Here is a 12,044-nt window from a genome sequence, read left to right as displayed (position 1 = left end):
CCGCGGTTTCTCCGTTGTCAAGCATGAACCTGATGTCGTCGGTGGAGTCGATGAGGGCAGTTTCTGTGCTGTGGTTGCTGCGGAACACAGACTGGGATGGATCCATGGTGTTGTTCTCTTCGAGGAAGCTGGTCAGTTGTTTTGTTGTTGGCCTTTTCGATGACCTTTGCCGGGAGCAGGGAGATGGGTCGGAAGTTCATGAGGTCCTTAGGGTCTGCCTTGGGTTTCTTTAGTAAGGCGTTTATCTCTGCGTGATTCCAGCTCTCCGGGAAGGTCGCTTTCTCGAAGGAGATGTTGATGGTTTTCCAGAGGTGGGGTGCGATGGTGCTGCTGGCTTTGTTGAAGATGTGGTGTGGGCCGAGGTCTTCCGGGGATCAATGCCTCCTCCGCCCTGACATCGCCACCGCCATCCCCGACGGATACAAGATCCAGTGGAAAGACCACCCCAACTGCACAGGAGGAGGACTCGCCATCGCACACAAGAGCTCCCTCGGACTCTCCACCTCCACCACAAATGACTCCGTCTCCACCACCGAACACCTTAATTTCCTGATCCAGACCAGCCCTAGCACCACACTTCGTGGCACCCTTGCTTACACACCCCCGGACCTCGCGCCTCGTTCACCACAACAATCACTGACCTCCTCGCACTAACACCATCGCCTCCATGGACTACAACCTCGCCAACAACGACCTGAAACAGCTCATCACCACACCCACCCACAAAGCAGTACACACCCTCGACCCCATCTTGGCAGCAGGTAACAGCATCCCCTTCAGCCACACCACGCAACCCCCATAAACTGACCACCACTCCGTACACCTCAACGTTGACATACCACCGCCCCCAAACTTGCACCGCGCCCTCCAAGAAGGAACTGGAGCAAAATCACAGAGTAGCAGCTCAACTCTGCCCTCAACTGTGACACCCCCACCACTTCGATCAACGCCAACCTCGCAGCCAAAGAACTCCACAGATGGATCTCCAACTGCGCAGATGAGCTCGCATCTCGACGCAACTCCGACAGACAGCGCCCCAGGAAGGCCACCTGGTTCACCAAGAATCCAGACACACCTGCAGACGTCTCGAGAAGAACTGGAGAAACAGCAAAACGCCAGAAGATCGCACCACCTACAAGAACGCCATGACTTAATACCACCAAAGCATCGGAGCCACCAAAAGCACATCCTTGCCAACTACAGCAACTCCAAGGAACTCTTCAGGGTCATCCAGGACTTCACCAAACCCCCCAGTGAAACCACAGATATCATCCCAGGACCTCTGCGACAAGATCGGATCCTACTGACATCTGAAAATGAAGGGCATCTACCACCATTTTAACGACCAGACACCTTGCTCTGAAACCACCTCCCTCTCCAGCAATGCCAGCCAGCCTGCTGTCTCCTCCTGGACTACAGCCACCACCGAAGACACCACTTCGACCATGAAAGGTATTCACTGCCCGCCACACATCTACCACAGAGCCGCCATCACTCCAGAACTACGACGCACCATCAACACTTCCTTCAAGACCGCCACTTTTCTCAACGACTGGAAAAACGCAGAAGTCAGACCCCGGTTTAAGAAGCCCTCAGCAGTCCCCCACGGACCTCAAGAACTACTGACCATTCTCACTCCTTCCCTTCACGGCCAATGTCACCGAAAAGATAGTCAATGCCCATCTAACAAAATTTAATCGAAGAAAATTCCAAACTCCATCCTCGACCCCCTCCCAATCCGGATTCCGCAGCAACCACTGCACAGAGACCGCTCTACTCGCTGCCACAGACTACATCCACAACCTAAGTTGGCAGGGTATGCTCAGACGTGAGTCCCTTGCTCACTTTGCCACTGGAGTCAAGCAAGCCCGGCTGAAGACGGCTGTAATTCCAGAAACCGGTCCTGGGAAGCTTGATTCCGGTCCAGGGAAGACATGGCTTGGCAGTTCAGGCTGGACTGTTCCCATGAGGCACAGGGTCAGACTGATTTGCATATGGCCATGTCTGAACTGGGGTGGCGGAGTGAGCTAAAGAACGGTGATGGATTAAACCCAGATCAGTTGACTGGGGGTGAGTGTTTGTATTGTCAACGCTCCGTCCATCATCACCTTTGGTTTTTCTACATCCACACCCTCCTCAACAAAGGAGACACCTCAGTCCTTATCCTACTCTACCTCTCTGCAGCGTTCAACACCGTCTCCCACCGCACACTACCCACCAGAATGCACGACGCCTGCAATCGGGGAACCGTCCTCGACTGGATCTGCTCCTTCCTCACCGGCAGAACCCAAAGGATCAGACTGCCACCCTTTCTTTCCGAACCCACAGAAATCAACTGTGGAGTACCCCAAGGCTCATCGCTCAGCCCCACGCTCTTCAACATCTACATGGCCCCCCTCGCCGTTATCGTCAGACAGCACAGACTCAGCATGGTATCCTATGTCGACGACACCCAGCTCATCCTCTCCCTCACCAAGGACCCCGACACCAGAAGACTCGATTTCCAGGAAACTTTTGTTTCCGAAGACTGGGGTTGTAAGTGCATTACTTACCTGTTTAACCGCAATATTGTTTTCCCCATAGGATAACATTGAACTGTACTGCTAAATTTCTAAGTGACGATTTTTTAAAGCGAAACGTATTTTTATTTAAAAGCGTACCCGCCTTTCTGCGAAGATCTTGGTCTTAAAATAAAATATAAACTAAGTATACATTAGTGCTAAGGCTGCTCGCCCACACAGCCACTAATAGAGCACTTTGGGTTTTACATTGATCTATGTACACTTTTGGGGAACTCCTGGACTGTGTGCACGGTATAACCATCCAATGGTAAGACCATACACAGAGGCAAACATTGCCTATATTAAGATCATGCAAATTTACTGATTAAAAAATCCAGATTTGCTTCCATTAAAGCATACTCGCCCCATATGACTGACACCCAAATACAATTCGAGAGTTAACATTTAGGGACACACGTCTGGTTTGTTTAAGAAGTTCAAACACCAAAGATCTGGCACTGCCAGGCACCCTCATAGATTTTGCTTGAAGTACCAAATTATTTATCTGTCAAACAAGTTTCTGTGTGTTAAGCACCTGTTAAGCCCCTGGAGTCTTTATGCATTTCTCAGTTTCCAAAGAAGTAGTATACAACACTTAATTAAGCATTCCTCTGGCCATTTTCGAAAATGTCTCAAGCAATTTAGGCACCAAACTTTTTTTGTTTGTTTTTTATAATCTGATGCAAAATGGCTTTTTTGCCTTTTATTTTATTTTTCTTAAGGTGGACTACTTATGTTTTTGGGAGGCAAGACGTATGCTACTCTTAGATCATTCAGAATACGCAGCGTATGAAAATATTTGTTATCCTTTTGTGGCATCTTTTGAGAGAGAAGTGGAACAATAGGCAACATGGTATGCAGTGAAATGATAGAAAGCAAAGTTTGTACAGGTGGAGGGCAGAACACTTATCTAACCCATAAATGTCTTTCATCCCTGAATTCAGACGGCCCAGTCTCTTAACATCTGGGCCCAAATACATTGTCAATGTAAACCTGTTTAGTTGATGCATGATCTCTCACCTCTTCACTTTCTTGTGAGCCTAGCCGTAGTGCCAATATGTAATACGTAAGGAGACCTGTCTTCGACCTATCAGCAGTGCCAGAAAGTTTGGTTTTGCAGGGTTTCCTTGTGTGCTGCATTTGTGGCCCCAAACCAGGTGTGCTACCAACTCTCTCTTTAGCAATAGTTTTATAAATGCTTTCTGATCTGTTGTACATCTGTGGAGAGAGGAATTAAGGTAATATCAGTTGTATCCTTTTAAAACCCCAGCAAACTCGTGTTGTAATGTCTCTGTGGGCAAAATCAAGGATTGCAGTACAGTGCTTAGCTTGTCGTAATTAGATTCCTCTATTTTTCTTCACTTCTCACTAACCAGCCAACATGGGCTTTATGTTTTCTAGCCTTGGCGAAGTCGTGGCTGTATTTTGCCAGATGAAACGTGTTGGCTAGTTGGTACTAAGTGAAGACACATAGGAATTGGATTGTAAAGGCAACGCCAAGGACTACAGTGTGATCCTTTATTGTCCTTCAGAGACATTATAATGTTTGTTTGGACTATTCCAGGACTTTGAGAATTTTAGCGTGGCAACTTTCTTTTTGGTTTGAGCACATCAAAGTCACTTTTCTGACTACTTGGTTTAAATGTGTGGAATATTGCTCCAGTACTAGCTCAACCCACCCTTTATTCACCGTATTCCACAGCAAACTCCTAAATAACTTTTACACTGCCTAATCAAAGCAATTGCTCAGTTTCTCATGGTTTGTGGTGTCTGTTCTTCCGTTTCTTTATTATGTGTCTATTGAATTGATCTCAAATGATAAACACTGCCAGTGCTAAGTATGTCCAAAAAAGGGCCAGGGCCCTTGTAAGAGCACAGCAACTTATACCACTCATTGTCCCTGTCAGCACCACCAGAGACTGTACCAACACAACTATTAACCATCAACCTCCTACAAGTGTGACTATTCCAAGCCCCCAAAGCTATTAAGAATGGTTTGGGCGGCAGGTATTAGTCATTTTTAATGTATCTTGAATTAATAAATAACTGTTGGTGTGCTCATCTCTAAATTAAACAGCGCCAACACGTGACAGACTGTCATAAGTACAGGTGTTTACAATGAAGTGTCTGTGCCGAGCATCGGAAACCACCAACTCCAAATTAAGCCCTGCAATACATCAGTAGATGAGATTCTTGTGTTACTCAAATTGTATTGCAGTTGACTGTAGAGTGAAGCTGATCAGTTTGGATATAAAGGTCTTATGATAAATTGGAAGGTTGGTTGACATGTTCAGGTTACATGGTTTGTATTTCTTCTACAGGCGCTTTTTAGATGAAGATTTTGTCCTCCGCGTCTTTGCCCAGCTGACTTTGGCATTAAAAGATTGCCATAAACGAAATGATGGTGGCCCCACTGTACTTCACCGTGATCTGAAACCAGCCAATATTTTTCTGGATGCGAAACAAAATGTCAAACTTGGGGATTTTGGATTGGCTCGGATATTGCAACACGACCACAGTTTTGCAAAAACATTTGTTGGAACTCCCTATTATATGTCTCCTGTAAGTATGGTTCTTTCCTGATATTTGCACTTAGTGCTTAAACAAGGTAACTAATTTGCTTTTTTATACGTAAATAACCGCAGCTTCCTTCTCAGTATTGAAAAAAAATAATCCACAACTTAATAGTTAATTGGAGTGGTTGGTGAGGGCAGCCTGGGCGGTTGTGTGCCTCTGTATATAATGCTATGTGTATTTGTAAAGCACACTGTCATACAAAAGGGTTTCCTGTCGCTGTATGAAGTCAAGCACCAAAATAAAGTTTTATATCTCCCTAAATTTTGTTTCCTTGTGGAACTCCACGTTTAAATTAACTTAACTTATCACTCTAAAGAATACTTTGTGTTGGAACATGATTACTATCACACAAGTATGTTTAATGTCTTGTGCACCATCCATAAAGTGTACTGGGACAAAAGCCCTGTTTGGCTGCAGAAATAGGTACCTCACTATAACTCAGGCAGAATCCTTAACTCAGTCCATAGGCATAGATTAATCACTGATCATTCAAAATGATCACAGGGCACACGTAAACTATGACTCTGCAATACCCTCAGCTTGAGCTTAATATCTGAACCCAACGACATGACAAAACCAAAGTATTCAGACTTCCCTTTAACAGAACTCCATTTGGGACGCTGATTTGGATTGGCAAATTTTGGACAAGTTTACTCACCCACCGCTCCGTACCATGTGATGCATTTCGTTTCTTATCTCTTTGTGCTTTGAAGTGTCTAGGAGGATAAATGTAGTCTTTGATAAAACATTCACAATAAGTGAGGTGCATAATAGTAGCAGTTGTCCTTCTAACTTTGTTAATAGACTGCAGTCTGCATAGTAATAGTTATCCTGCTGTATTAGCCCCCCTCCCGAATCCCTTATCACTTTACCGTGGGCTGCTTTCAGCAATTGTAGATGCACAGCCTGAACAATCTTTTACAGCTGGTTTCTCCTTCAGTCCCTTTTGAAGTTCTTCAGGCTATTGCAAGGTCCTAGTGTCGACTGTGTCATTGTTGAAGGAATGCTCATTGTTGATGCTATCCTCTTTATGAACGACTGAGATGAAGTAGTCCATGGTCGTGTCATCGAGGTTTCCTTTGAAGACCTATTTTTTTTTATTTCAAGTGAATCTCTGTAGCACTTAGACGCATACTTATCTTGTTTGTCAGGAGAGGAGGTGGCTGCAAGCGCTGAACCAAATAAATAGTGTTCAGGAAACTACAAGTCTCCTGTGCACTGCCGTCATGGAAGTGCTTGGAGGGGCACATCTCACGGAATCGTCCCCTGAAGAGGGAGTATCTCCTTTAGAATGAGGAAAATTCTCTTAGTCCATAAGAAATAAAGCCAACCTCCTTTCTTTGTCCTTAAGCGTCTTAGTTGAGATAGTCTCAGAAATCTTGCATTCTGCTGACTTCTACTTAGATGTGTATCAAACTGTGACATCCACCTCATCCAAAACTCGATTCCAGTAATCCGCTAGGTTTGGACACTCCCAAAGTAAGTGTACAAGCATACCTATCGATCCACATCCTCGCCAACAATTTGGACTGCGCCCTTGATTCCCTTTGTGAAGGCGTTCTAGGGTCAGGTACCAATAGGTAGCTATCTTGGTGGCTGCCTCTATCCCTGGTGTGTTCTGAGCCCTGTACCTAGCCATGTAATAGATTTCACCCCATTTGTTAACAGACAACTCTCTTCAGAGTTCCCTCGCCGCTGGCTGGGTGTAGGTTGGACTGGGGCGGGCGGTCGTAAGAATTCGTATAGTTCGGAGATCAGGCGCTTGTCTGTGTGTTTTGTAACCAGTCCCTTTTCAAAGCGTGTTAGCTGCCTGCTTACTGTGGGCAGATTAGCTTAGTGTAGTTTAGCGTTACGGTTTGCGAAATCGTGGGGGCCAGGTGGATTCCCATTTAGGGTATTGAGGACGTGGTCCATTTTACCGGAATTCGTTTTTCAAGTGCTGATAAGCGATCCGGAATGGTCGCCAATGCAAGGGCCTGTGACTTACCCACATTTATTTGGAACCCTGATGCTAACCCAAAGGCGGTGAGTTCTCTGAGGAAGGCCGGCAACGATATGTCTGATGTATCTAGGGAGGCTAGGATGTCATCCGCATACAAGCTGATCGAATGCCTCTCTCCTTCGAATAGAATGCCGTTCATCTCTGGGTTGCCCCTAATCCGTTGAGCCATAGGCTGCACATATAAGGCATATAAAAGAGGAGACATAGGAGATCCTGCCTAGTACCACGGCATATGAGGAAAGGGCGTGACGAGGTAGCGTTTACCCTCACTATGGCCGTGGGTGAGCTGTAGCAACTCGCTACCCAGGCTCAGTATCTATCTCCTATACCGAAATGAGAGAGAGTCTCTTCCATATATTGCCAGTGCACGCAGTCCAGTGCTTTCTCTGCATCAACTGTTGGAAGTAGAGCTTTCATGGCTGTTTGATGTGCTTTGTCTATTAAATGTAGTATACGTTTTGTGTTGTCTGGCTTTGAGATGACCACTATAGCTGCCGCTAACATATTTGAAGGAATCGTTCCAGGTCCTACAAAGCAGTTGAACAATTTGGTCAGGATAGGGGCTAGCAGCTGACCACTGCCGGAGCGCTACAGCCGTAGGGTCTTGTCAATCCTATGCGCCTATTTGGGAGCGTATTGACTCTGATCCACAGAAGCCCTAGAGCCAGCTCTTCTTCCCCTTCTGGGTGACGGCAGGTCAGTTCTACTCTTCCACATTGCACCTCGGTACGCCCTCCGGTCACACCAGTTCGTGGTGTATCCTTGCCTCCTATGCAACAGTACCTCTCTGTAGCTGTTTTCTGGTGTATACAACTGTTGGCTATACTGGGTTCATTATTGCGGGCCCTACCTTCGTTCCTCACCCATGGGCCCTGTAGGTCTCTGTCTCTCAGGGTCAGCCGAGTGCTTCTGGCCCTGTCTGATAGATCCAGCACTGCCCTCCTCTCCCCCTGGCTTCTATGCTCCACCACTCCCACAGGGGTTATCTCGCTGTCCACCTTAGCGTATAATTCAGGTCTGGCTCCTTCACCTCTCGGTGCCCACTCGATGAGTTTTGAGGATGTCCAGCGGCTCGGCCCCGGTCCACCACTCTTGTGAATCGGGAGCTCTACATCTGGCCTCAGATTGTCCCTCGTAGGGCCCTGTGGAGTCTTTGTTCTCTATTCAGGGATTCTTCACTGTCCCCCTTGGCAAACCTTTTTCCTGATACCTGTGCTTCTCCTGCTGCCCACACATTGAATCTAGTGGGTGTCTGGTGACCTGACCCCGATCAACCGCTCGCACGAATCGGAGGCCCCGTTTCGGGCCTTCGTAGATCCACCCCCGTGAGGCCCTGTGCAGTGTCCTGGGCCGTGCCTGCTCCCAGACTCGGTTGGAGTTCTCCAGTCCCACTAAACGGACCTTGCGTGGTGTCTCAGGCCCTCGTTATCCTCCCCACCCAATGGTTGCCTCAGAGCTGCCGTGTGCCCAGGCTCCTTTTCTTCCTTCCGCTTCTCACAGCTTCCAGGGAGATGCTGCACTACTTCACGCCCCACCTAGTCCCTGCTCTACCGTACGTCACTTCCTGGGAAGAGCACCCAGGAAGTCCGCCACACTCTGGCTGCTGCATCTCACCATGGACAAAGTCCTGGGCCCCCTCCCAGGATCCCTCTGTCGTGCAGCGGCCGTTAGGAGCACCCTAGGCCCTGTGCAATGTCTCGGGCCGTCGCTGCAACAGGTTTTTGAATTATTATTTTTTTCTTTGTCAGCAAGGGTGATTGTTGGTGACAGTTAATTGTCCGAGCAGGTGATCTCGCAGGTCCAGACTTTGTAAACTTGTTCCTTAAAAACAACTCGCTGTACAGTAGTGCTGAAGGTAGTGCTGGTTCAAATCCAGGACAGACCAACATGGAAACCATTTATGTTTCACTGAAAGGTTACAGCAGAGCTCTGACAGGGGACTCTCACACATGTGTGGTAGAAAGCTGAGCTATGTTGGCCTCTAGGGGGAGTAGTAGAGCTTAAACTTTCATCTCATTGGCTCATGTTTTGGTTCTTTCAAATGAGATGGATGTATTGCTAACCATACTATGGTGCTTTAGGCCTATGGCCATTTTACGCAATATACTGTATGGTGTATATTTTACACTATATCCTGCTGTTTTAATGTGCCAGGTATTCCCATCCTGATGACTGAGGATGATTCAAACATGTGAATATATAAAAGATACCAATATTAAAAAATATTTAAAAAACTGGAGTTACAGGTAAGTAACTACTTTCTTACTACTAGTTGACTGTTCCTAGGCAATGCTGAACTAAGAATTTCACGTACATTAATTGCATATTTGTTTACTGCTTGTTTGGCCATGGAGGGAGCACTTGAGATTTGGTAGAAAACCTTCTGCTGTACACATGGTTTATGCCTGAAAGGTAACATTTCATAACATGTTATGTAGTGTTAGCTGCCTTTGACACGAAGTTTGGCTCTAGAACTAACCAGTTACTTTGGAGACCATCATGTGTTTCTGTGTAGATACATGGTTCCAGTGTTTTTGATGGAGGGCAGGTGAGCGCTAAACGTTCGAGGAGAAAGATGCTGGGTTGAGCATTCCAAAATATGGAATGCTTGAGTAGAACAAGCATTTACAATGCAACGGTTTCGCCTTTTCAAAAGTTAGAGCTATTGGCATTGTAAATGACAACATTTGTATTTATTTGGTTTTGAAAACAGATAAATAAATGGCATTGTCATTTACATTGCCATTAGCTTAATCTCTCGCAAATGTGAGACCTATTGTACCCTACGGACGAGCTCAGCAGACAGCAGTTACTACCACACACACCCAGAGCCACACACACACACCCAAAGCCAGCCACACACACCCAGAGCCAGCCACACACACCCAGAGCCAGCCACACACACCCAGAGCCAGCCACACACACACCCAGAGCCAGCCACACACACACCCAGAGCCAGCCACACACACCCAGAGCCAGCCACACACACCCAGAGCCAGCCACACACACCCAGAGCCAGCCACACACACCCAGAGCCAGCCACACACACCCAGAGCCAGCCACACACACCCAGAGCCAGCCACACACAACCAGAGCCAGCCACACACACCCAGAGCCAGCCACACACACCCAGAGCCAGCCACACACACACACACAGAGCATTTCAGCAATAAAAAGCAAGCCGCATTCATCTAGAGCAAACTGTTCAGAATGGGGAATAATCTGCGACCTCAGATCCCCCGCAGTTATTCCCCCATTTCGATATTCAAACCTTATATTAGCACAGAACTGCTGCAACTGGTAATTACAACACTTGACATTGTCGGCAATTATAGTGTTAACGCAGCGTTTAAAGCTGACGTCATGAGACCCTAAATGGGAAAGATTGATCCTCTTGGAAACAGCGGGCTAGAATAATACTGCAATTCAATGTACATGAGATACTCACAGTAATATTTTTAGGGTCAAATGCAGGCTCCTTCGGGGGCTCGGGGGCGGCGGGCGCAGGTGCTGCGGCAGGAGCCGCCTTGGCGTCCTTCTTGGGTTCAATCTTCTTGGGGGGCATGATGGGGCCTGGAGTCTGTGGGAACTACCCCCTGCAGGAGAAAAGAAGTAGCGTTTTCAAATCAGCAGAGAAAATGAGGAGCACAGTAGTGAGGTGCGTTGAAAAGAAGCGCAGAGAAGCCAGGCAAGTGTGGGGAATGAGGCGCAGTGAATACTGACAGCTGAATAAAAAGACGAGCAGACAAAAACGGGGACGTAGCACACCAGGGTGAATAATGAAAAGTAGATTATAGTCTTGGGGTAAATGGAGGACAATGGCGCTGTGAGGTCAAAGAAGAAGCGGAAAGTACCACTACGAGTGGAGAAAAGGAGGAGCAAAAAGTAATTAGGATAATGGAAAAAAGGAGGAACAAGTTGCCCTGATGTCAATGATGAGCCATGAAAGTAGAGGAGTAGCGGGGGATGAAAATGCGTGCACAAAAGGAGGAGCAGAAATACCGAGATGAACGGAGAAGAGGAGGAGCAGAGAGCACAGAGGTGAGCAGGACAGCAGGAGTAGTTAGAAGTGGCTAAAGTGCACAGCGGAGCACGACGGGAATATATTATTATTCTTACAATACCAGACCTGGTGGTTAAAGCGTGTAACAAGTGGAGTGCGTGAAGCAGAAAGTCAGAACAAGGCATAAAAAAGAATGCAATGAAGTAAGAGTTGCAGCGCACCACAGAACATAATGTGACAACATGACATGAAAATTCCAGAAAAAATATTAAAATAGGAACATTTAAAAGCAGGATACTGCGTGGCAGTGAGTATACTACAGCCCAGCGAATGCAGGACAACAGCACGGTGCGTTGTGGAGCCCTCCACCCCACTGCAACCCTTCTGTGGCTTGGAAAGAACGACCCCACCGCATAACATGCGAAATAACGTGGCTGCAACGTATGTTGAACGCGATTACAGGTCACACGCACCCCACTCAAGTAACAAGGTTAACGACATGACGCGCAATGGGATAATACAGTCTGATGCTCAGCGTAGCATAAGTTATCACATATATAACACTAGATGGTACAGCTATCAGAGTTCCTTACTGAAAAGGATGTAACCTGTTGCCTCAGAGCACCGCACAGTTTACAACCGAAGCTGCCGGAGGTTCGAATTAGTTTAATATCAGCGGCAAACTTCATGGAAGTCAATCCAGGGCCACTTCTGCAGCGTCAGGAAATAGGCGGAAGTAAGAAGTTAGTGAGGTTTATGATTGTAGTTACAATATTGCTTACGACAAGGGCGATAACAAAATAGGAATTGGAAGAACAAATACTCTTCGTCAAAAAACAAGCGACCGTCAGAAGAGTGAGGCGCATTCGTGGAATTATATAACTCCTTAACAAATAAACAA

The 12,044-nt window shown here is 46.9% G+C and overlaps 1 protein-coding gene across 1 annotated transcript in view; it reads left to right on the top strand.

The window, feature by feature from the left end:
- The window catches only part of NEK2 (NIMA related kinase 2), a 204,583-nt gene that overhangs the window by 57,082 nt on the left and 135,457 nt on the right, over positions 1-12,044 (top strand). The window contains exon 3 of the mRNA XM_078649740.1: positions 4,883-5,123. Within this exon, the coding sequence (XP_078505866.1) occupies positions 4,883-5,123 (241 nt within the window). The remainder of the gene's footprint in view (positions 1-4,882; positions 5,124-12,044) is intronic.

Source organism: Lissotriton helveticus, chromosome 6 (assembly GCF_964261635.1).
Source record: "Lissotriton helveticus chromosome 6, aLisHel1.1, whole genome shotgun sequence".
In the NCBI taxonomy this organism is placed as follows: domain Eukaryota; kingdom Metazoa; phylum Chordata; class Amphibia; order Caudata; family Salamandridae; genus Lissotriton; species Lissotriton helveticus.
Note: the sequence above shows the minus strand (reverse complement) of the source record. Positions and strands in the feature narration are given on the sequence as shown.